This window comes from Juglans regia, chromosome 4, assembly GCF_001411555.2.
Source record: "Juglans regia cultivar Chandler chromosome 4, Walnut 2.0, whole genome shotgun sequence".
Classification (NCBI taxonomy): domain Eukaryota; kingdom Viridiplantae; phylum Streptophyta; class Magnoliopsida; order Fagales; family Juglandaceae; genus Juglans; species Juglans regia.
Window position 1 is genome coordinate 23,517,374 of NC_049904.1, and position 25,937 is coordinate 23,543,310.

Sequence of the window (25,937 nt, forward strand, 5' to 3'; positions counted from 1 at the left end):
CATCGGCGTTCCATCAGTTCTCCTATCAATACAAATTTCTCAACCAACAATCGAATTCAAACAATTTCAGGCAACCAAAACATCCCCCAACGCCAGAAACATAGAAACGCTAGAAATAATACATCCCATGAGAGAGAGAGAGAGAGATGATGATGAGACTTGAGAGGGAGTTAAGAGACCTAAGACCAGAGTCGACTAAGAGGGAGATGAGCGATCTATAAGGGAGACGAGAAGTCTGAGAGGGAGACGAGAGGGAGAGAGAGAGCTGGGGGAGATGAGAAGTTGAGAAGTACCAGAGCCTCTCTGCTGCAGCACAAGGAACTGAAGAAGAGAATCGTGAAGATGAAGAGAGGAAGGGGGTTATGGTTGAAGCCCTAACCCAAAACGGCACTATTTGGTGTATTAAACTAAACAGCGTCATTTTCATTTTTTTTTTTGTTTTGCAAAATGGGAACTTAAAACGACGTCGTTTCACTTAAATAAGTGAAACGACGTCATTTTTATGCATATAAATATAAAAATATATATATAACCAGCCGGTTCGTCAATTTGAACCAGGTTCAAACTGGAACCGAACCGGCCGATCACGATTTTAGCTAAAATCTACTGCCGGCCAACCAGTTCCTTGCCGATTTTGGCCAGCTCCGTGCTCCGGCGGCCGGTCTGAGTCGATGCCAGCCGGTTTTCTCAGTTCCTGTACAACCCTACAAAATACACATGACTACGTCCATTAGAACAAAGTGAGTAATATATTGGTTGGGATTACATAGTTTCCATTCTGTGGGTATTCTCTGTGATCGTATCAAGTACAATGAAATTAATATAAAAATCACCCAATAGATACAAAGAAGTATGCATTCACACCGGATGTCTGCTTGTTGCCTTTGAATATTGACTTGGTCGTTGTGGACTCTCAACTCCCTCTATACAATCTTTTCCTTCTTTCTTAACAACTCAATTTCTATCTTGACAAGTTCTTTTTCTCTTTCCTCACTGTTGTATGTCCATTTGAAATAGTTGTAGTGTGATAACCCCTGATTATAAACAAACAAACGATAGGTAAGTAAAATATTAAAATTTTGTACAAACCCAAATGCACGTCAAAGTAATGAAAATTGTTTGTACTTTTGTATTGTACTTTGGACACCCAAAGAATGATCGCCCCAGATTTCTTGGCTTATTCGATGTTCTTATTGAAGTGGTCCTTCCGTAAGTGCATATTGGGTTATTCCTCGAAGTATGGTTAACAAGAGAAGATGAAGAAATTGACGATGATATCCTATCACAAGGAATTACATCCTATCACAGGTGCACATTGCATGTCTTCACTATTTACACCAAAAGATAATTTTTAGCACAATTATTTCAAACTCAAACAATGTCAACATATGCTACACATTTTCTTCAACAAACATGTTCCCAATCTACAGTCCATAAACAATATCAACAAATCAAAGAATACCAAAAATCTCTACCAACCAAAGGCACACATTAGGCAACTGAGCATATAATTTTTTAACAAGAGGTATATGTTTGTTCACATCAGCATATTACCTTAAAAAAGTTTTATCATTTAAATCTTTAGAAAACAAAAAATTGTAGCCTAAAATTTTGCAGCAGTCCATTATTTTCTAATTAATTTTACTTATCCAAAAAAACTCCTTCCATTCTATGTCCAATCAAAAATAAATCATCCAGTTCTATATACAATCCACGAAAACAATATGTTATTCTCTCAATGCATGGCTTTTTAGTTTCTTAATCAATGGATTCATAAAATTTATTTAGGAAGCTTATAAATTATTACATTGGATTGCCAAAGTTATTTTGGCACACCATATCAAAAGCTCTTGGTACATTTCTCTACTCAAACAAAATATGTAAGCTTTCCCATCACTAACATAGAAATAAAAAACAGAGTAAGGGAAAAGGAGATCAAGATGCTCAACTAAATGTTGAAAATCAAGAAGTCACTTAGACACAAATAATAATTTTTGTTTAATAAATTTAACAGGCACATTCTAATCTGACCCAAGAAAAACATGCACATTCTAATTAATGCAATCAACATTGCAGCATCATCTACTAAACCAATGGACACGTTTTAGGATTAAGATAAGTTCAAACCAAAGATAAGAGCTCAATTTTTGCACCTTTGGAGCTTTACTAGTTCATATTCTAAACTGATTTAAGGTTATGCTTGATGCAGTTAACATTCTAACTATGGTTAGACAAATGAAATTGATAAACAATCTTTAATTTTTTTCCAGTAAATAAGAAACATAAACCTCATACCAAGACAGTAGAGCTTCTTAATATGGAATTCATCTCAAGACTAGGAATTAAAAACCTAAGTTTTACATACCAGATCAAAAACCTAAATTCGAAACCTAATTTTTGAAAACAACAAAATCAAAATATATCCACAACACAAACTTAATCAACCTAAATTTATTGAAAATCACAAAGAGAGAGAGAGAGAGAGAGAGAGATCGTTGATTGAGAACAAATAAACGTTGGCCTCCACGAAAACTCATGGAGAAGAGGGATTTGCAGGAGGTTAGGGTTAAGGTTCGGAATAAAAAAAATGGGGGTTAAACGAAAGAAGAATATGATGACAACTTAAGGTTAGGGTTCAAACGAAAAATAGGGAGCGGGATGGATTTAGGTGGAGGAGAGAATGAGAATTGACGAGGAGAAGAGAAGAGAATGGAGAGAGAGAGAGAGAGAGAGAGAGAGAGAGAGAGAGAACACGGAGAAAAGAAGAGAAGGAAGACTCAGTCGACTGAAACGCATTGTGTTTCAACTCATCACCCCCAAAACGAACCGTTTCATTGAAATCCCTTTGTTCTCTCAGATCCCACTCCCATTTCATTTAAATCTCCTTCCCACCCAAAACTCAGTCAACTAAAGTAAAATAAAATGAAATGTTTCATTTAACATCCAGGTGGATGGTTGGTGCACGGTTCATCCCCCAAATCGACTGCACTTAGATTTTTCCTTTTGGCATTACCAACCATGTGGCTGTAACATAACTCTTTGCCATGAATGTCACAGCTACCCAGTAATAACAGGAAAATCATCCTCAGTGTCCAAGAGCAAGGTTCTTCATAAATCTTCACAGATGCTACCGTTTAGAAATTAAAAAATAAAAATAAAAAACCATCCAAACCATTCAATCCCAATTGCTGCTAGTGAGAAACATGTTAATCTTCATAGATCTTCAACTTTCTCCAAAATCTAAATTTAACGAAACGATATCATTCAAACAAAATGGAACCAAAAGAAAATTCTTAAATCTTAAATCAGGCCATTCTACATGAAATGAAAAGAAAGAAAAAATGGAATTTCACAAAAAGTAAACATGAAGCAAGCCGTTCATGCCATGAACACACTTACAATCTCGGTTTTACTTGAATTGAGCGATAGAGAGGAGGAACAAAAAAATAGAGTGAGCTTACATTTTAGGCTTTGAGGCAATCTAGAGTAACAAAACACACTCTTGTTTTGCTTCAACGCAAACTGTCGTTTTGCTTGAACTGGAATAGCATAGATGAGATCCTTGTTCACTTTCTTTGTGTTTTCCCATTCTAGTTCTTTGTGCCTTTGGAAGGGTGCCTATAATTATCAGAATTGGTTAAAGAAATATGCTTATAAATAGATATTTTCTTCTTCGCTATCTTTACTACTTGGAGAGGCCAATGCAGCAAGTTCACTTGCACAGTCCATGCAAGTTAAGGATCATTGATAAATTCTCACTATTTGTACTTAGGCATGTGCATATGACCCAACAATTCGAGTGGCACGAGTCCAACCCAACCCGAACTGGCATATGTTGGGTTATTAAATGATCGGTTCACCAACCCGATAAGTCACCAGTTTGGATTTCAAGTGTTAAACTGATCGAAGTATAAATTTGTTCTTACCTTCAAACTTCAGTTCTTAAACCCTAGCCTTGAAGACTCCAAGTATCACGGATGAGAACCCTAGCCTTCCAAGTCCAACTCGTCGCTCACCATCGCTGCTCACCTGCTTTCCTTCCTACATGTTGCCAAGGTCACCAACTGCTTCTCAATCTGCCTCTCAATCTACATCTTGTTTACGTCACAAGAAAAGTAATATGGATGTAACAGGTCCGATTCGATCTGGCTTTGTATATTTTTTAGAATCGAATAGGTATACACTTATTTTGAAAATTTAAGAATCGATACTGAACCGATTCACTATCGAAACCGGAACTTTCGATTTTTCTAGTTTCAGTTTGGTCCCTTTTTTTCGATTTTACGAATTATTTATGTTGGTAATAATATGATATTTACATATACTTAACTATTATTCTATTTATATTATAGTATAAATACATTATTTTATAATAATTAATACATATTAGTACAATATTGAATTTAAAGATAGTCTAATTAAGTTCTAGACTTTTTATATGAATATATATGATCAAATGTGTAAAGATATATTTATAGAAAGAATATATATATTATAATTTATTATGCAAAAAATATATTTATCCTTGATGTAAGTTTATATTCATAACTTAATATTAATGTTTATGTTTAAGATTAAAATTTTATGTTATATTAATTTTTTATTATAAGATTAAAATTTATATATTATATCGAATGTTATATTAAAAATTATAAAATTAATTTTTTGTTATATCACATGTTATATTAATTATATGTTATAAGATTAATAGACTTAAATAATAAGATTAAAATTTTATATTATATTAATTAACAATTTAGTATATAATATGTAATATAATATAAAAAATTATATATAATATAAAACTTATAAATATATATATTCCAAACCGGTTCGGTTTAAATTAGTTTTCAAAATATAAAAATTGGTATTGCATCGATTTAGGACCGATTTCGGTTCTTAAAAACTAGTATTGCACCGGACTACATATAAACCGCACCGAACCCACCACCAGTTCAGTCCGGTCCAATTCAACCAGTTTTTCAATTATTTTTTAACACCCGTAAAAAGTAGGGTCATTCGGAGAAGGCTTACCAAGCAGCAAGCATCAAGTCTAGACATAAAAATGTTGGGTGTTTCGATTGACGGTGTGGTAGGCCATTTCCTCCGAATTTGTCGCAGTCCTGCATGGATTCTTCCTATTTGTTTCAGTCTTGACTCTCCCTTGTTGAGTAGTGGTTTTATGTTTTGCGTCCCACGGTGCTGTGATTTAATAGAAAAAAAAAAGAAAAAAGAAAAAAAAGAAATGGACTTGCTATTCATCACATTTTTATTGTTTTTCCCGTATTACATCTGCAACAAACGGCTCATATTTTTCTTAGGTTCTGTATTTTTTTGTAATCCATATGACCCAAGAATCTGTTTGGCCTATTGCAGCTGAATGTGACCCAAGAATCTGCATGCGCAAATTATCTGAAAATGGAATGAATGTAATACATAATGCAAACATTTATTCTTTCAAAAGTGGTAGCAGACTATAAGCAGTCGATCAAAAACAAGGAATAAGCAACTCAACTTGTATCATGCTGTCTGGCATCCATATAGGCATTGCTATAATATCGTTGAAGAGTTCTTAAAGAATTCTTGAGACTGCGTTGCTGCTTTCCACTGACCCCTTCTATCGGAGAATATCTATGGCGTCAAAGACGTTGAAGAAGTTAACAAATGAAGCAGGGTAGTCAAGATCTAGATGGTTAGTTAGGCAACGTAGTGGGAGAAGGGAAGAGGCTTCATCTTCTATTCAGCAATGCAAGTCATATGCTCTGCCTAACGCCCATAGGAGTTGTCAATGCAGGGTCGATCAAAAGCCAGGCACCTAATTAGCAACCATATCAAATAACACTAACTTACAAGGAGCATAGCTATCAGTGTTATGTGTATGCACTACCGTCCTCACTTCCCAACAGCTCATGCTTTTGGGACTTAAGAGCTCGTTTGGATAGTGACATAAGATAAGATGAGATGAGATGAGATGATATGATTTTAGATGAGTTGAATAAAATATTATTAGAATATTATTTTTTAATATTATTATTATTTTAAAATTTAAAAAAATTGAATTGTTTATTATATTTTTGTGTGAAAATTTAAAAAAATTATAATTATAAGAAGAAATGAGATGAGGTGAGATAGTTTCTGTATCCAAACGAGCCTACTTGCCATCATGGTATCATAGTCTAGTCATTCTTTGGTTTTGAAGTCTCAAGCCTTCCTTCCCGTAACTTCTTCTATTTTACACATGCAGCACCACATTCAGTTTAAATCTTGATAGTCTAGTTATCATAGCCTACTGCCTCATGTTTTGATGCGTTGTTATTCATTGAGGATTTGCTTCCTTTAATTTTGTTCCTCACACTTATTTTTGTAAGGGTGCTTTTTGTAATCCAGATTGGGCTGAGGAAGGGCTCTTGATCATTTGCTGAAGCTTGTGCTGTAGGATTCACCAAGGAGACCGGAAGTCTAGGTGATATTTGGGAAACCGTTGCAGGCAGTGATCTTGTGCTGACTGATCATCTGATGCAGCACAGGAGAGAGAGCACAGCATAGCATTTTCATTTGGCATCATAATAGCATAGCATTTATGGGTCCCAGTGTTTGAAAAGTGCAGAATTCATTTTGGTATTTGATTCATAGCTAGGAATTTAACAAGTAGTGCTTGTTCAGTATCATGCAAGTTTTCCGATGTGTTTTCCTAATTAGGTGCATCGTGCATGGCTATTATATATAGTTCAAGACCACTTGTTTTTGAGCTTATTTATGTTTATTTTATTGGAATTGAGCTTATTTGTTTTATTAAAGCAAATAGCACTGATTGCTTAATAATGTTATAAATTGTCTCCATTTTCATTGGATGCTTAAGGAACCCAAAAAACAAATAAAAAACGGATCCCGACCCGAGCCAACCCTAACGGGTCGGGTTGTCACGCTCATAGTGGGTTGTTTTTATCTATACTGCATTTTAGTCATATTAGCACTCATCTTCTTAGGGTGATCAAGAACGTTTGGGTAGTGAGAAGTGTTGAGAAGTGTTGACAATATTTGTGAATAGTAGTGAAAAAGTAATGAAAAAGTAATAATAAAATATTGAATAGTAGTAAAAAGTAGGTGAAAAGTAATGAATAGTAGAAAAGTAGGTAAAAAGTAATAATAAAGTAAAGAATAGTAGTGAGAGTACTCACTTGCCAAACATACTTGACATTCCTATAATCTTTCTTTCTGTCAATAGATAGTCCAGAAGATACCCACTCGGCCAACTCCCCAACTTGGCTGAGTGGACATGTCTATTTCTTCTTTCGTTTTTGATATTACAAACTGATTTTAGGTAGACCCCTTTATCTTGATTTAGTTTTAATGCATTCATTGACAATTTGAGAGGGGGAAAAAAAAGATTAATGCAAAGTGAAAAATGAAACTCTTCGAATATAAGCACTTCACTTGTGTGCTTGATTTTTTCCAAAATCGAAAGGGTGACCATTGATCAAAAAGAAGAAAGAAAAAAAATTGAAGAGAAATGTTATATCTATAAATAAAATAAAATAAAAATCTTATGAACTGTAGTTTAATATAGTACATCAGATATTAAAATTCCTTGTTATTGTAAAATAGATATGAAATATCACATCATAACACAAATCTTAAAAAAATAATCTAAAAAATTGATATAGTTTAATATGATACTTCAGATTATAAAATTCATTATACTAGAAAATAGACTTAGAGATATCACATCAAATTATAAATTTATTTTTATAAAACTTATTTGTGATCTTGCATTTCTCATAATAGAGAGGGTGACCCAAAGTCCAGGTGAACAAACATGTCAAACTTGCTTCCCCGAACCAATAGAAATTGTGTGGGCACAAAACTGTGTGAGTTGATGAAGATTTTATTTCTAGTTATAAACAGCACTGAGTGGATTTTTTTTTTGGGTTCGTGAAACTCATTAAAGAGAACCTACCAACTCGTATTGTAAAAATTGACAAATCAACAGACAGAAGAAATCCTACGAGAATTTGCAACTTTGGGGAGTTTTCAGCGGGATTTATTCTATACTGGGTAGACTTGGTTGCATATGGCTTTGAGTTGAAATGACATTGACTACAATGACTGGAGTATGAACATGCTCCTCATATCTGGAAATGGAGCCTCCGAACACTCTTAAACGGAAATACGAATTAACTATGAAGCCTCCAAACACACTCAATATACACTCCATTAACAGGAAATGCAGTGTAGGGAAGGTCTACAGAATAGTGCAAAATATAGAACAAAACTGATCAAGTTTCTATCATCTGGACGCACAGCTGCTATGTCACATCCAGAAATTCTCAACAAACAAAAGCTACTCTAAGGTAGTCCATTTCAAAATATCTACCAGAAAGGAAGCAGTCATGGCACATCAACAGAGCTTACTTGCAACGTCTCCACATCATGTTTATGCTAGCAGTTTAATCGGAAGCTTTTCGCCTCAACAGGCTTTGTAAGTTAAGTTCACTTATCTTCGCAGCAAGTATGAAGTCATTTTCAGTAAGTCCACCTGCACAAATGCAAAACATGTCAAAAAAATAACAAGAAAAAAATAACCCCCGTGTACAGAAAAGTAAACATGTGCAAAAAAGAAAAAGAAAGAATATTAAACATCTGGAACTAGAGAGAGAATCACTTTCAAGTTTCAATGCCTCGTTCAAGTGATATCTAGCAGGCTCTATCACTGATGGTCAGGGGATATGGTGATTTCAGTATCGAGGGGGTCAAATTTATGTAGGTACAAAAATGCCCTGAACTGAAGTATAGTAATAATCCATATACAAACACAAGGAAGAAGAATCCATTTTCAAAAATTGATGTCCGACGCAGGTCATTGACACCAGGACCAAAACCTCAACTAAACATTTTTTACAGTGAAGATAAGTTGAAGTTAGCCACTTCTAAGTCTGGTTAGAAAGAATCTTATTATAGTTAAACACTGATGCATTAGTGGTTATCTCTTACCAACTGCATGTGTCCATATTTCGATTGTTACATTGTTCCATCCAACAAGATGAAGATCTGGATGGTGACCTGTATTCAACATATATTACGGATTATCAACAGCATAAATGCCAGCTTCCAGGTAATCCAATGGATAGCATTATACAAATTCAAAATCTTGTTAACCAAATGTAAGATACCTTCTGCTTCTGCAACCACAGCTACACGTGTAAATAATTCCAATCCTTTGGTAAAACTCTTCACTCTCCATGACCGATTCAGCTTCAGCATGCCACCTTCATTGACCAAATTCCATCCAGCTACCTAAACAATGCAGTGCAATAATAAGCGTGACTGACTTTATATCATTACGGTGAAAGGCAACATGTATTTAAATGAAAACCTGTCGAATTAGCTCATTTGCTGCTTCCTCCGTCATGGGTCGCAGGTCCTCCGAGGTGCATGGCACACACTTCTTAGTTGACAAATCTAACATGGCAGACAAAAGTTTCAGACTACAACCCATTTCCAGTTATGCATTTCTGATAAATCAAGTAGTACGGAATCCAGCTTGGAAAATGGATCGCATTGAGGGCCAATGATGGCAAGAAACTAGACACAATGCAATTTCCAAGTCCACAAATAGGAGAGCATATGGGAAATACTGAAGAATAATTCAATAAAAAGACAAAATTGATCAGTAAATAAGAATTTCATTGGTGATAGAAAATAGGCAAAACCCAAGTCCATGGGACATATACAAGAGCGGCACCTATGCATAGTCTAGGGACATATACAAGACAAATATTAACAAGAAAAAAAGAACAAAAATAAACAAGTAGTATGCCTCTATGTTTGGGCAAGATTGAAAAACAAAAAATAAAACTGATCGATTTAGAAGCTACAAAACTAAGTTGGCATGTATTGCCCTATAGCATCTAATAACCATGTATCCCGTTAGGCCAAGAGGACAGCACATGCAGTAGGCAATATCGGCAACTTCTATCTGAAGCAGATCTATGCTTTATTAACATAACAAGTTTTCATAACTTCCCTTCACTTCATTCAACTTTTAATAGGCTATTAAGAAAAGATAAATGGTTACTCTCACATCAATATTGATGCCAAAGGAGTCCTGAGGAGGTGTTCAATCCGAGTAGATGACAATTGCATGGGACAGAATCCAATGTCGATAATGAGGCCAATGAGATTGAATAATAAGAGCCATTGATGGGAAAAGTGAGGGGATTAAAATAACTCCAAACTATTATCCAAGCCACTGAGATGGCTTTAGGGTTAACCAGTCCTAGCATAGGTGCCAAAGTTCTCTTAACTCAAGTACATCGTCTCACATTTCGTGTTTTGCATATTATTTGCTGTACAATTAATGTAAATCCAAAACAAATACTTCACTTCTAAAACTTAGTATTTGAAAGTGAAAGCTGCAAGCCATACCACCTGTCAAGTCAGATTCAACGTTATCTATGAGATCCAATCACAATGTATGAAAGTGAAAACATGCAACCATAAAATGTGTCAAGTAATCTTCATGATTATCTAGCCTATTCAGAAGTAACTGGGGAGAGGACATTGACTCAAATTTGGCTTCAGCACGGCCAACCTGCCAAAACATATCTTCATCTTGACACTTACAATATTAGCTAACGCTTAAACCCCTAGGGGTTGGCTCAAGTGGTAAAGACCTTGGGCTTGGGGGGTATGCTCCTCCCAGGTCTAAGGTTAAAATCCCCTTGGGTGCAAACAATGTCTAGGGGCTATCGGACTGAGGGATTTTTTCCTTGAATTACCCAAGGTGCACTTACAGGAGACTCCTTGCCGAGGGCCTGTGCACCCCCGTAATTAGTCGGAACACTGTTTCCGAACACCCGGCAATCAAAAAATAAATAAAATATTAACTAACACCGAAACTTACATAGTCTTAACAAGCTGAAATCTAAAACAAAAAGTGGTAGAAAAAAAAACTCTATCTTCTCCAAGTAACATGTACTGCATATAAATAAATAAAAAATATATCCTAAATAAAAAATATTTCCTGGCTACAAAAGAAAAATGTTGGGCTATAAAGTTTTACATCATAAATGACGCTTTGCTAAAATTTTCTGATATTTCTAATGTTCAATAAAAACATAAGAGAGATAAGAAAGAGAAGAAACTATTTATCTCACAGGTATTGATCATGGAAGAAACGTATCTAAATCTGTTCTTATTGTCAGTCCTCTGATTCGCAGAAATGGTGATTCCAGAAAAGTTCTCTTCAAGCATTCAGAGAATATTTGCATGAAGCTTTTTTTTTTTTTAACAAGTGTTTGCATGAAGCTCCAAGCAGATAGGAATTCTATGAATAGACATATATAGAATATTGACCTCAAAATGGAGTTCCTTGGATTCAATGGAGGAGCTGAAAGTTTTTTTCTTTAAAACATTGATTTCTTGGGTGGGGGCCATTGTTTGTAACGGACGAAATGTCCATGGCTTTCTACTTTCAGTTGTAAACTCTAGTTAGGTACTTCCCATGTATGCTCCCTATATACTTGGGCTTTGCCTATTATTATGAATAAAATTTCTTGATTACCGATAAAAAAAAAATGGAGTTCCTTGGATTATGACAAGGAACTGGGACCTTGTACTGCATATAAATTTTGAGCGATGTTGGTATAAAAATTGGCATCATGAGTGGAATCACATTTGATAGTTGAAGTAGAAGATAGTTAAATTGTCTCCACACACCTTGGCCAGTGCAAAAAGTTCTAAATCCACAAAGTGAGTTCCTATTTGATGAAACTCCCACATGGTCCTTAAGTATCTCCGTTACTCGTATACTGGAACTGTAACTATGTACAAATTTCAAATTGACAAAATAAAATTAAAAAGCAGGAACAAAAGAAACATTTTGCAAAACTGAAAAAGTTGTGATCTTTATGGAGCATATGGTGAAGAGTACAAGACCATATTGGAGTAAAATATTAGAAATAATAAAAAAGACTTTGACATTTTCACAAAGATCATCTTAAAATTTCATGTAGATTCAATGCAATTTATTGTTAACTGAGCTCTACATTTATACCAACAGAAGCATGACCAGATGAGTTTTTACTCTTTAATCTCAAATCCAAAAAACGCATTTGTCAAAGGTAGACAAATTCTAGACTCGGTTCTAATTGCAAATGAAGTTTGGGATGGACACCTCAAATCTCGGGAACCTGGGTTAATCTGCAAATTAGACATGGAAAAAGCCTATGATCATGTTAGCTGGAAATTTCTGCTCTATTTACTTTCAAGATGCGGTTTTGGAGAGAAATGGATGAAATGGATAGAGTTTTATATCTCAACAGTACAATTCTCTATTTTGGTGAATGGTTTTCCAGCGGGCTTCTTTGACTCCTCCCGTGGGTTGAGACAGGGAGATCCGCTATCTCCATTACTATTTTTATTCGTTATGAAAGCCCTCAACAAGATGATTGTAAGGCTTGAGGAAGGTGGTTTTCTCCACGATTTCTCAGTGGAGAATGGTAATTTCGACTCTCTTGATATTTCTCATTTGTTGTTTGCTTATGATACTCTTATATTCTGTGGAGCAAATCTCGGAAATATCCAATCTTTGAGGGCCCTACTTCTTTGCTTCGAAGTGGTTTCGGGCTTGAAAGTTAATCTGTCAAAGTCTGAGATGGTGCCGGTGGGGAATGTTCCTGAAGTGGCAGCTCTAGCCTCTCTTTTGGGATGTAAGGTATCCTCTCTACCTCTTCAGTATCTTGGATTACCATTGGGTGCCTCCTTCAAATCAAAGCATATTTGGAATCATGTGGTTGAAAAGGTAGAGCGTAGGCTGGCATCTTGGAAGAGGTTGTATTTATCCAAAGGTGACAGGCTTACATTGATCAAAAGTACTCTCTCTAACCTTCCCACCTGCTTTTTGTCTCTGTTCCCACTCCCAGCAAAGATTGCCAACCGTATTGAGAAGTTACAACGTGATTTCTTGTGGAGTGGTTTGGGGGACGAGTTCAAGTTCCATCTGGTCAATTGGAACACGGTATGCACTCCAGTTTCTGGGGGTGGATTGGGTATTCATAACTTGACTAAATTCAATCAAACTTTATTAGGTAAATGGTTGTGGCGGTACCAACAAGAAAGGGGGGCTTTGTGGAAGTCGGTCATTGATGCATAGGTTGGGGAAGCTTGAGGCGGTTGGTGCTCGAAAGAGGTACGGGGTTCATATGGGGTAGGGTTGTGGAAAAACATTAGGAAGGCTTGGGAGACTTTCATCAGGAGACATACACATACTGGGGTGGGCGATGGCTCTAGTGTCAGATTTTGGTATGATAAATGGTATGGTGAACACTGTCTTAAAGACACTTTCCCCACCATTTTTGAGTTAGCACAAGTAAAGGATGCAGCGATAGCGGACATTTTGGCTTTTTCTAATGGCTCCCCTCAATGGAATGTGGACTTCATTAGGGCAGCACATGATTGGGAGATGGAGGTTATTTCAAACTTCTATGCGGCTTTGTATTCAGTACGTATGACAGAGGGTACAATGGATAGGATGTTTTGGAGCCCTTTCTAAAAAGGTAGATTCACGGTCCATTTATTTCACAGAGTTTTATCAAATCAGGGCAGGCTCTCATTCCCATGGAAGAGCATATGGCAGACCAAGACTCCTTCAAAAGCAACTTTTTTTGTTTGGACAGCAGCTTTGGACAAAATTCTCACCATGAATAATCTAAGGAAACGTCGATTAATGGCATTAGACTGGTGTTATATGTGCAAGAAAGATGGCGAATCTGTTGATCATTTGTTTCTACATTGCGAGGTGGCCAGGACCTTGTGGGCTGATTGTTTTACAAGACTTGGTTTATCATGGGTTATGCCCGGTAGATTGGTGGATTTTCTAGCATATTGGAGAGGTCTTCATGGAAACACACAAGTTGCAGTAATATGAAAAATGGTCCCTATATGTATGTGTTGGTGTATTTGGCGGGAGCGAAATGATAGAAGCTTTGAAAACCAAGAGAGAACAATGGAGGAGCTTAAACGTTTTTTCTTTAAAACCTTGTTTTTTTGGGTGGGGACAATTGTTTGTAATGGACTCAATGTTCATGACTTTCTTTTTTCTATTGTACATTATAGATAGGTATTTCACATGTAAACTTCATGTGTACTTGGGCTTTGCCTATTACTATGAATAAAACTTCTTGATTACTTATCAGATAAAAAAAAAAAAAAAAACTCTTTAACATGCGAGTCTGAGGGGCTATTTTTGGAAATTTGAAAGCCAAACTAACTTTTCGACAAGATGAAAAGTTCCAAAAATCCTGTTTTTCACTTGCACCAATCTGCCAAATTAGGACATGTTTTAGATGGCCGACTCATTCTTCATTTTTAACAGCATAAAACTTACTTTAAAAAAAACCATGAAAATTGTATTTATTTTGACCTTAACAGTGATTCACAACCATGAAATAAAATCCATCAAAATGTAAAGCCAGGGATAAGCACAAACACTTAACAATCCAGAAGCATTGAGCTCAAACTCATTAACCCCTTCTTTTACAATAATAATAATCATAATATAAAATACAAACAAACAAACACATACAAATTCCAGAGTTGCACAGTCTAAAAACTAAAATCTAATAAATACGTCTTAAAATAAAATTATCATTGCTCGCCAAACAAAAAAGGACGGGTTCATGAAATAAAGCACAATTAGAACCCCAGTGAATCGAATAAAAAACAAGGGTTGCGCAGAGATATACCGCTCATGATTAACAAGTAGATCTCCAAACAAGGACGCTGATGACACCTGCAAGCATCAAAAGCAAAAGCTTTATTTAGAGCATGCTCTTTAAAGAAGTGGGCCTCAAGATTCAAGCCTGCACGAAGAGGGACATGGAGTTCCATACCTTAGGCGTATAGAGAGAAAGAAAGGGGATCCTTAGCATCCGAATCATCACACGATTGACAACGTTAATTCTTTCGACTCCTTGCTTAAATGCTTTGCGTTGTCGTCTTTGTAGGTGAGAAATAGAAGCAAGAAAAAAAAAAAAGCAAAATAAAAAAACGTGTACGTATTCCAGATTTCCACCACAGCAATGTATTATCGGCTGAGCCCTGCACACGTACATTTAGGCTTCGTTTGGACTATGAGTTCATCTCAACTCATCTCAATTTATTATTACAATTTTTTTAAATTTTAATATAAAATATAATAAACAATTCAACTTTTTCAAATCTCAAAATAATAATAATAATAAACAATAATATTCTAACAATATTTTATTATCTCAACTCAACTTAACTTAATTCACTTCAAGATGATAAAATATTATTATTTATTATTATTATTATTTTGAGATTTGAAAAAGTTGAATTGTTTATTATATTTTATATTGAGATTTAAAAAAATTATAATAATTAGTTGAGATGAGCTCAACTTTCAAACGAAACCTTAAGACATTTGTAATTTGGATTGAATTTAAATCAATTTAATTTAATTTTAAAATTAATTTAATATTTAAATACTTAATTTTTAAATTATTAAATTAATCTCAATTTAAAATCTCGTTTCACGTGAAATTCATAATTTTTTTTAATTCAACACATCTTTATACGCGAAACTCACAATTTTTTTCAATTTAACACATATTTACACGTGAAATTCACAATCTTTTTAACTTCTAATAAATATATCTAAACTCATCTTAGATGAGCCCCATAAAACTTATTCAACTATCTCAACTCATTATTATTCATAAAGAATTCGATTCAACTCAACATCCTAAACGAAATATTATCCAAAATCGTGTAAATAAAAAATATTTTTTTATTCACAAAAATAAATTCATAAATTTATAAGATTGATGTGATATATTTTATTATAAAATAGATTTAATATATAATATAAAACTACGTTAATTTATAAATTTATTTTTATAAAAAGAATTTATAACTATAATACTTCTCAACAATAAATAATTGTGAATGTCACACAAATACTAAAACATATTTCCTGCCCATATCATCAGCCTAAAACAAATTTGAGGCTCTTCGTTTCATCCCTTTCCAATATTTCATTATGTCTCCTCCTTTTGTTTTTGTATGTTTAGTAAGCAAGATAACATTTTTTTCAAAAATCTTATGAGTTTTTAAAAAGCTCGTCAGTTCAAACTTTTATCAATCTCTCATCAGGTTGACAGAGTTTTTTTTTTTTTGGTACATTTTTTCTTATTTATTTATAAAGTTGTTACATGTTCTTTGAGTATGCGAGAATTATATCTTCTTCTTTTTTTATCAGTAAAAAGTAGTTATCATTAAATATGAATGAAGATAGGCATAGCCTATGTACACAGGAAATATACAATAGAAAACACCTAAATACATTCTTAATAAACTTAAGTTATGGCTAAGAACTCCTGTACACTAATTCCATTAAAAACAATAGCTGAAAACCATAAAAGTAAATTGTGCAGAAAAAAATTCTGTAGCTCCTCCTTTGTTCGCTCCTTATCTTTAAAATATCGTGCATTCATTTTCATCCAAATACACCACATTATGCATAACGGGATCATTTTCTAAGCTGCTGCTACCTGAGAACAACCTTCTAAACCCTTCCAGCAAGCAAGTAGGTAAACCACATTTGCCGGCATAACCCACGCAACATCGACTCTACTAAATATCCCATTCCACAACTCTCTCGTCACCTCACAATGCAATAAAAGATGATCTACTGATTCACCATAGTTTTTGCACAAATAACACCAATCCAACACAATGAGACCCCTCCTCCTTAAATTATCCGTGGTTAGAATTTTTCCTAATGCAGCAGTCCACACAAAGAACGCTACTTTGGAAGGAACTCACGACCTCCAAACACTTTTCCACGGGAACTGTACATTACCTTATGACGTCAGAATTTTATAATAAGTTTTGACTGAGAACTTCTTATTGTCCTTACACCTCCATTGTAACCTGTCATCCTATGCCGTTAAACTTTCTGAAGAGTATATCAAGCTGAAAAATTCAGAAACCATGGTCATCTCCCAATCATGATTGGCCAGAGTGAATAAGATATTCCACTGATACAAGTCTTGGGCAGACACAAATAAATCCGCTATTGAAGCCTCCCTATTTACCGCAATGTTATAGAGGGCTGGGAAGGCTCTCTTCAAAGTCTGCTCTCCACACCAGATATCTTGCCAAAACTTGATGTGTGTGCCCTGTCCGACCACACATCTAGTGTTATTTTTAAAGCATTGCCATCCCCCCTTATATATTTTCACAAATCCACACCATGCCCCCCACCTTCACTTCATTAGTGCACCAACCCCCCCAGGCACCTCTATGTCTTGAGTCTACAACTTCCTTCCACAAAGACTCTCATTCTTCTTGATACCTCCATAGCCACTTCCCCAAAAGAACTTTATTGAAGGTCCTTAAATTGCGCAATCCCAAACCATCACTCGAAATCTGGGAACAAACTTTATTCCAATGCACTAAGTGGAATTTAGTTTCTTCCCCTAGACCTCCCTACAAGAAAGCCTGGAATAACTTCTTGATACGATGCGCCACCCCTGCCAGCAACGAAAATAAAGATAGAAAATAAGTTGTGAGATTAGATAAAGTATTTGTGATCAATGTAAGTCGCCCTCCCTTTGATAGATACAATCGTTTCCACACAGCCAATCGTTTCTCCACTCTTTCAATAATATCTTTCCAAATACCTCTAGCTTTGAAATTAGCCCCCAAAGGAAGGCCCAAATATTTCATAGGCAAAGAACCCACTTCACACCCCAACGTTTCTGCTAGTATATTGATATGAGGCACCACTCCCACCGCCACCATCTCAGATTTGCCCAAATTAGCCTTGAGACCCATCACAGCCTCAAAACACAACAAAAGTGCTCTTATGGCTTGGATTTGACCCAACTCCGCTTTACAAAAGAACAGTGTATCATCTGCAAATAAAAGATGTGAGATCATAACAGAGCCATAAGTACCATTGCCTGCCGAAAAGCCCACCATAAAACCTCCATCTACAACTGCCTTCACCATCTGACCTAGTGCCTCCATAACAATTACGAATAAAAATGGAGACAACGGGTCCCCTTGTCTCAACCCGCGTGAGCTATTGAAGAAACCCACCGGGGTACCATTAACAAGCACTGAAAATCGTACAATAGTTATGCAAAATTGAATCCATGAAATCCACCTGTTCTCGAAACCACATCTTCCAAGTAAGTAAAGGAGAAAATCTCAATTTACATGATCATAGGCTTTCTCCATATCAAGCTTACGGAGTATACCTGATTTACCCTCCTTTAACCTCTGATCCAAACACTCATTAGCAACAAGAACTGAGTCAAGTATCTGCCTCCACCGAACGAATGCATTTTGAGGTTTCGAAATGATTTGCTCCATTACCACACTTAATCGATTAGCCAGAACCTTCGAGATGATTTTGTACACCCCACTCACTAGGCTAATAGGGCGAAAGTCATCAACTTCCACCACTCCCTGTTTTTTCGGAACAAGGGCTATGAACATCGCGTTTAAGCACTTTTCAAACTTTTGGAAAGTATGGAATTCAACAAAGACCCGCATAATATCACCTTTCACAATTTCCTAACAATGCTGGAAAAACCCCATCGAAAACCCATCCGGCCCCGGAGCTTTGTCTTTGGCCATATTTCTAATGACCTTATGCACCTCATCTTCTTCAAAGGGTCTTTCCAAACAACTCACACTCTGCGTATCAATGGACTCAAAAGGCAGACCATCGAGCTTTGGCCTCCAACCAAACGTCTCTGTTAGCAAATTCTTATAGTAGTTCACAATGTGATTCTCTAGATCAAGGGGAGAAGAAAGTACTTGATTACCTGCTGTAAGAGTCTCAATAGTGTTGTTGCGTCTATAAGAATTGGCCACCCTATGGAAAAACTTCGTACATTTATCCCCTTCTTTTAACCAAAGGACCCTGGATTTTTGACACCACGATGTTTCCTCCATCAACAAGACCCTCTCCAATTCAGTCACCACCACACTCTTCCTCAACAAAGCCTCTTCAGAGGCATTTCCCAACAACAATTGTTCCTCCAATTCCTGAAGTTCCTCCAAAAGGATTGTCTTCTGATTGTCAATATTGCCAAAAACTTTCATGTTCCACCTCCTTAAATCTTGCTTCAAGGCCTTTAGCTTACCTGCAAGAATGAAACTAGGGGTATCTGAGAACTGATAAGAAGACCACTAGTTATGAACTTTCTCAGCAAAACCGTCCACTGCTAACTACATATTTTCGAACTTGAAATACTGACGACCCCTATTTGAGGCCCGTGGCCCATACCCTGACCCGACAGTCTTCCTCTTCCCTTTCCTTGTCCACTCCCTTTCCCTTCCCCTTATCTATGGGTTCTCTGGCCCATTGGCCTTCAACTTCCCATCCCTGACCCAAGCCCAACTCCCTCAACCCATTTACTTCAACACAGCGTTTTAGTCATCCCACTTTATAAGTTAGTTCTCCCAATTGCTTCTCCATATCGCATAAAAAGCTTTCAGCACGTTTTCTTCTTTCAGTGCAACAGGAACTCTGCCATCTCCCTACCGCAACTGATAATTACCCAAAGAAGTGACAGGACCTTGCTTCAGCAGACCTACTTTCTCTGCCCAGTTCACGTCTCGAGTCCTCTCCACCTCTCTGCTACCTCGAAGAACATCACTATATGATCCTAAATTCATATTCTACAGAGTCGTGGCTGGTGGAAACAGTCGTGAACCACCACTATTTCCAACTTCCTTCAGCACCACCACGAGTTTTTTCCACCCCACTCTATCCGTGTCCCCTAGTATGAAGATGAAGTTCCGGCGTCCTCCTCCACTATACTCCACCAACGCCATATATTCTCTCCTAGAGTTGATGCAACGTTGAGCGATGTATCCCCTATCCCCATTCCTGTGGGCAGTGTATAAACCCTTTCCCTCCCCCTTCAAGCACTCCTCCAATGCCTTGTAAAACCAACGTACAGTCCCCAACCCCAACATCATCTTTTTTACCACTTTCCACCCCTTCTCTGTAAGACACACAAACCTCCCATCCCTTGACACTTCGAACAGTTTTGATTCTATACTAATTCCTTTTATGGAAGTCATTTTGTATCAGAGCAAAACTTCAACAATGGTGCAACAAACCGAGAATTATATTTGTTTGAGGAACACTTTGAAATTAAACTTTTAAAAAATATGTACTTGCATGCTCAACGAATAATACTTATTTTCTCTTGATTATAATGTTTTTTAAAAAAATAATAATCATAGACAACGTAGAAGAATCATTAAAAATTAATAAATATAAAATGGAAAAAAAAAACGAATTCCTAATAATTTATTAACGAGATGTTTGAATACAAAAAGTTTAACTCATATAATTTAATTATAATAAATAATTTAATTTTTAAAAATTTTAAAATAAAAATAATATTAAAAATCTCGCCTATTACTAATCCTCCATTTTTTTTCTTATTACAATTGGCACTTGTTCAACAGTTCAATATTCATCTCTTTCCTTCGTGTCTGAAGTCTGAACAACCGTACACGGGCTCAAAAGTCCAGACTTTCCCTGAGAAGTTTCGCCAAGCGACATGGTAAGTTTCTGTTCCTGCTTTCTCTAAGCTAGTAATATGTCTCAAATCCTCAATTGATCCAAATTATGCGTGTTTGGAGCATTTTAGGGTTTGATTCAGACCTAGATCTGTTACTTTGAACTGCATCTAGGAATTTCATTGTTCGGATTTAGTCTTATGTGTCTGTTAACGTAGATCCGATATGTGTGGATAGAAGACATCCGATCTCCCATATTTTCTAACAGTTGGTCTCATAAATATGTTTCTTAGAGTTAGATCCCCCTCCCCTCCCACCAAATAAATAAATAATAATATTATTAATAGCAGAAAGTACACACTAGATTGTAAATGTGTGGCAAATGGGACCGTGTGTTTATTGTGCTCCAGATCTACCGGAGATGATTTCTCTTTCCTTTTTTATCGAGTTTATCTTATTGATCGAAAATTTCACCAATTTTAAGAAAAAAAAATTTTTTAAAAAAATTACTCTCTTGAAGAAGCATGTGCCTAGAAACATATTGATCAAGACTTGAAAATGGGTAAATTATAAAAGAAACTAAGAATTCATGATCCCAAAGAAGTCTAACGTTCCTCAAATTATAATTACGGAATATTGTTTTTAGGAGTCTCACTTTGTATACTTCATGTGTACTTGGGTATTGCCTAGTTCATTCTATTCAATAAAGATCTTTATTTACTTATCAAAAAAAGAAAAAAAGAATTACAGAATATTTTTTTTATAGTTACAGTCTAGCATTCCTCAAATTATAATTACAGAACCTTTTTTTTATTGGTACCGGGTGTTTGGAACAAAGTCCCAACTAATCCCATGGGTTTGTTTTTGCAAACTTCTTTCTTATGTTTCTTTAATATGTTTCTTTACTGTTTAATCTGTTAATCATGACCATTGCTAGGAAATAGGTATTTTATAGCGTCTATGTTAGTATACTTTACATCAGGAGCCTCTGTTGGGAGCTCGTGAACTTCTAATTAAGTTACCACAACTCATCAAATACTAAAAAAATAACAAATTTGGGATTTGGAGGTATAAACTTCCACTAAAAGATATCAGTTTTGGTGATCTGAAAATGTGATTCTATTATCTTCGTTTATTTGTTCTATCCAAAAGCAATAGAAGGTATCCACCAAGCCTCTTGTGGCATTTAAAGCTCTGGGAGGGAAGAGGCTAAATTCGATCAAAGCCTAATATGATACTATCGCATTCTACTTTGGCTCGTGTTATACTGTGGCTGGTTAGACATCTTGTTCTCCATGTTTAGCAGTGCTGCTGATTCAAATGTTTTATCTTTACACGACTGCAGGGAGCTCAAGATTGTCTGCTGACTTTCATACTCTCTTGATAGGTTATTAGTCAAATAATCTATTTTAGTCCATCGTTTTAGAGATGTTGTGGTGGATACTCTTGGCAGGGTTAGAATACAGTCACGATGATACTGTTAAGAATCAAGTTAATGGTAATTTAATTACCATTTTTATTTTTATTTTGTAGGAGTCATGCCCCTCAATAAAAAACATCCTACTCTTGGATTCTGAAGGGAAGCGTGTTGCTGCCAAGTATTACTCAGATGACTGGTTGACAAATAATGCAAAGGAAGCATTTGAGAAAGCTGTATATACTAAGACTCTAAAGACAAATGCACGGACAGAAGGTACCTGTTTCCATTTTGTCTAGTTGTGAAGTGCTTCGTTTTTATCACTGGGCAACTTCGCAAACTTGGCTCTCCCATTATAGACATGCAAGCCTTGGCTCTATGTAAAACACTGCTGATTTTGACATTGGAAGATAAATTACTCAAATTTTGAAATAATCATCCTCTTATGAGAATTTTATGTAAGTTTACTGCGTTGAATTTGGTTTGTGAGTGACAACCTTTCTGTTTTGATCACCTGAATATGAATCTTAATCCTTTTTTGTATTTATTGGTGGATGAAAGCAATTATTTACATTTACAGTGCTTAGTTTTTATTCTCATTGTTTACATATTAACATCTTGCTACTTTATTTACAGCTGAAATAGGAATGTTTGAGAATAACATCGTTGTTTACAAGTTTGCTCAAGACCTTCACTTTTTTGTCACTGGGGGTGAAGACGAAAACGAGCTCATCTTAGCCACTGTTCTCCAGGGATTTTTTGATGCAGTTGGCATTCTTCTTAGGTTAAATGCTGTTATTGTTGGCCCTTATTTTGTAATTCAATTGAGGTTATCATTGTTTATATACTCTCTTATCTACTTTTGTTTGTTTTTGTTCTAGAGGTAACGTGGAAAAGAAGGAGGCACTAGAAAACTTGGATCTCATTCTATTATGTATGGATGAAATTATTGACGGCGGGTAAGCAATTTGCTTTTTTGTTTATATTTTTCCACTTTCTTTTGCTTTGCAAGCTTCTATTTGTTAAGTTTCTTGGCTTTATTTTTATTGATCTTATTATCTAAAACTGAAAGTCTTGATTCTAATTATTTTTTTTTTATCAGTAAACAAGAATTTTATTGAAAACTTAGAGCCTATAAATCCTTGCTTGTAAAAATTTATTTGGTGAAATTAGTTTTAGAAGATTTTTTTTTTGTGGAATTTAGTAGTTATATGTTATTGTTAGGCACAGCATGCACGCTAGTTCATGAAAACCATATTTGGGAATTGCTGTGCCCAAATCATTTGCTTCAGTATTCCATTTTGGCAGTGTCTGGTTAGTTGGGGAGCTATGACGATTGACCATGGCTAGTTGTAGGGGTGTGCCATCTGGTAGCTTGGTGTGATGCTGTCATATTGTTAAAGATACTTTTTGTAGTTTGCAATTAGTATCTTCAATTAATTTTTTTTGGACAATCCAAAATCTCTATAATGTTTTTAACTGCTAATCAAAACGGTAATAGTTCTTAGGTGAGTTCCAAATTTCGATATTCACACATTCATCGAAAGAAACTATGTGCGGTATTTTTCTGGTCATTTATTCAAAAGTGATGGTAAGTTTTGTGAATTTTGTTGAAGTTTGGCGTCGACTCCTCAACCCTCCTAAATCCTCCCAGTACCACAATGTTTTAGAATTATAAGTGGCCTTTTGACACCTCATCAGTAACCTAATTTTGTGGGAAGTGGGCTAGTTGTTTCTTAGTTGTTAGGTGTCCCCAACTCTTGTTGGCCATATGCTCAAGAAGTGAGGGTCTCAGTTCAACTCTTCTTGATTGAGGATTATCGACCTTGCAATGTTGAGCTGCATGACTGGTGCTTGATGGCTGGCTTTTATATAGACATTAATTCATAATGCTTCGACAAATTATTGGCCTTTAAACCCCTGGGGGTGTGTTCGAGTGGTGAAGGCCTTGGTCGTAGTGGTATGCTCCCTTCAAGTCTAAGATTCGAATCCTCTTGGGTGCAAGTAATTTTTAGGGGCCATCAGATTAGGAAATTTTCCGCTTAAATTACCCAAGGTGCATTTGCGGAAACGTCAAGGGCCTATGCACCCTAGATTAGTCGGGACGCTGTTCCCGAACACCCGGTGCCAATAAAAAAATACTTATTGGCCTTTAAATAGTTTAGTTAATTACTTTCTCAACTTTGACGGGCTTTCAGGAAGACTTGGGTGGTTTTTTTTGTATTGCTTTCCCTTTGTAGTCCAATATGAAATTCACACGTACTGATATATGCACAAGTTCTGGTGGAACACCACTAGTATCTGTATTTATTCTGTAAATTCCATTTTAAGAACTTATTTGACACAGATGGGAACGGATGGGAAACAGGGTTGAACATTTGTGGTCCCTTTTTCAAGTAGTGAATCCGTCCCCATTAAGTCAATACCCAATCATAGTAAAAAATGCCTATTTGTGTTCCCCACTCAGCCTGCAATGTAGTCATGTCTTCCCATCCAGATTTAACTTATTTGTATTGGCTGCAGTATTATTCTTGAGACAGATGCAAATATTATAGCGGGGAAGGTTGCAAGTAACAGTATGGATTCTGGTGCCTCTTTGTCTGAGCAGGTATCAAAATCCTGTTCTTCGTTCTTCTCAACCCCCTCCCCTTATTCCCTTTCATCTAAAAAAATAAACTCATTCTGGTTAAACCAGAGTAGCATATTCAAGTTGTAACCTTCCTTTACTTTTTATTTTTCTTCTATTGCAGACAATAAGTCAAGCATTAGCCACCGCCCGCGAACATCTAACAAGATCCCTCCTTACATGATGATTATGTTGGACAAGCACAGAGGAGCGGCGAGGGAACATATTTTTGTGTACTGCTTGGCTCCAATATTTTCGGTGTACTCAAATTTACTTTAATCCTGCAAGGCTGCATGCATGTTGGTAGCTTCCTTAATTTGAATCAATTTGTTTTCTGTTCTCTTTTGGTTAACTTGATTAATTTGTACTTTGGAGGCAGTAAGATGAACCCCTGCACACATACATAACAAGTATTTGGATTTTCATGGTAGAATCAAACTCCCCTACTGGCTACTGCCCAATGCTTTCAATTGGGGGGCCTCGTACGTTCGGGCATGTTTGAGTAATGAAATGAGATTAAAATTTTGTAAATAGCAGTGAAATAGTTTGTGAATGGTAATGAAATAGTTTGACTTAAGATTTTTTTTAAGTTTTGTAAAATGAGAGAAAGAACTGAATAAAAATATTATAAAGTGAAAAATTGTTTGAATATTCTTTTTGTTTTGAAATGTGAAAAAAATTGTATTATTTTTTGTGTTTTGATTGAAAGTTTGGAAAAATTGTAATGATTAGGTAATGATTAGATGAAAAAATTGAATATTTGAGATTGAAATATATTTTGTGTTTGAGTGATGTTTGTGAAGAAAATTATGAGAAATTTTGAGATGAGATTAGGTGTTTTCAACTCATCTCATTAGGTGCCAATTGAATAGTGAGTTGAAATAAGTCGAATTGAGATAAAAATTGAATAAAATATTATTATAATATTATTTTTTAATATTATTATTATTTTTAGATTTAAAAATGTTGAATTGTTTATTATATTTTGTGTAAAAATTTGAAAAAATTGTAACGGTTAGATTAGATGAATTGAGATTACTCTTCTATCCAAATCAGGTCTAAATGTGTTTTTATTAGGGGAGGAAACTGTTTTTTCCACAATTTGGCCACCCAAACTCCAAGTAGCATATATAAATTGTTATTCTATTTACAAGTTGGTACGAGAATACATTGTTTATAGACACCTATAAAAAAAATACATTATTTATATCATTCGTATGGCACGATTTGATTTGTTAGATTTAAATCTTTTTACAAATCAAATCCTATGACATTAACAATATGGAATATGTACTGCTAATGACACACATTCTATTA

General features: G+C 35.5%; 2 protein-coding genes across 3 annotated transcripts; one reads left to right on the top strand and one right to left on the bottom strand.

Moving 5' to 3' along the window:
- Window positions 1–8,112: 8,112 nt before the first annotated feature.
- On the bottom strand, window positions 8,113–15,032 carry LOC108990267 (pterin-4-alpha-carbinolamine dehydratase 2, mitochondrial). Of its 2 annotated transcripts, none has more exons than XM_018964176.2 (7): window positions 14,892–15,032; window positions 14,745–14,791; window positions 11,719–11,816; window positions 9,374–9,459; window positions 9,171–9,294; window positions 8,992–9,060; window positions 8,113–8,536 (listed from the first exon to the last, which is right to left on the bottom strand). In XM_018964176.2, the coding sequence occupies exons 1-7, from the start codon at window positions 14,937–14,939 to the stop codon at window positions 8,448–8,450; spliced, it is 561 nt and encodes a 186-aa protein (XP_018819721.1). In that variant the 5' UTR covers window positions 14,940–15,032; the 3' UTR covers window positions 8,113–8,447. The 2 variants fall into 2 exon arrangements, with proteins under 2 accessions (XP_018819721.1, XP_018819719.1); XM_018964174.2 differs by having other exon boundaries at window positions 11,719–11,822.
- A 5,444-nt stretch (window positions 15,033–20,476) lies between these two features.
- On the top strand, window positions 20,477–25,197 carry LOC108990272 (coatomer subunit zeta-2-like). Its single transcript, XM_018964186.2, has 6 exons — window positions 20,477–20,621; window positions 22,111–22,270; window positions 22,631–22,778; window positions 22,876–22,953; window positions 24,518–24,602; window positions 24,745–25,197. The coding sequence occupies exons 1-6, from the start codon at window positions 20,619–20,621 to the stop codon at window positions 24,802–24,804; spliced, it is 534 nt and encodes a 177-aa protein (XP_018819731.1). The 5' UTR covers window positions 20,477–20,618; the 3' UTR covers window positions 24,805–25,197.
- Window positions 25,198–25,937: the final 740 nt, after the last annotated feature.

Excerpts from the sequence above, each read along its gene's own strand:
- LOC108990272 (XM_018964186.2), top strand. Across the intron at positions 22,954-24,517 it reads GATGAAATTATTGACGGCGG|TATTATTCTTGAGACAGATG; the intron begins GTAAGCAATTTG and ends TATTGGCTGCAG. Across the intron at positions 24,603-24,744 it reads GTGCCTCTTTGTCTGAGCAG|ACAATAAGTCAAGCATTAGC; the intron begins GTATCAAAATCC and ends CTTCTATTGCAG.
- LOC108990267 (XM_018964174.2), bottom strand. The coding sequence starts at position 14,939 with ATGATTCGGATGCTAAGGATCCCCTTTCTTTCTCTCTATACGCCTAAG. Across the intron at positions 9,460-11,718 it reads AACTTTTTGCACTGGCCAAG|ATTTGTCAACTAAGAAGTGT; the intron begins GTGTGTGGAGAC and ends CTGCCATGTTAG. Across the intron at positions 9,295-9,373 it reads CAAATGAGCTAATTCGACAG|GTAGCTGGATGGAATTTGGT; the intron begins GTTTTCATTTAA and ends TGCATTGTTTAG.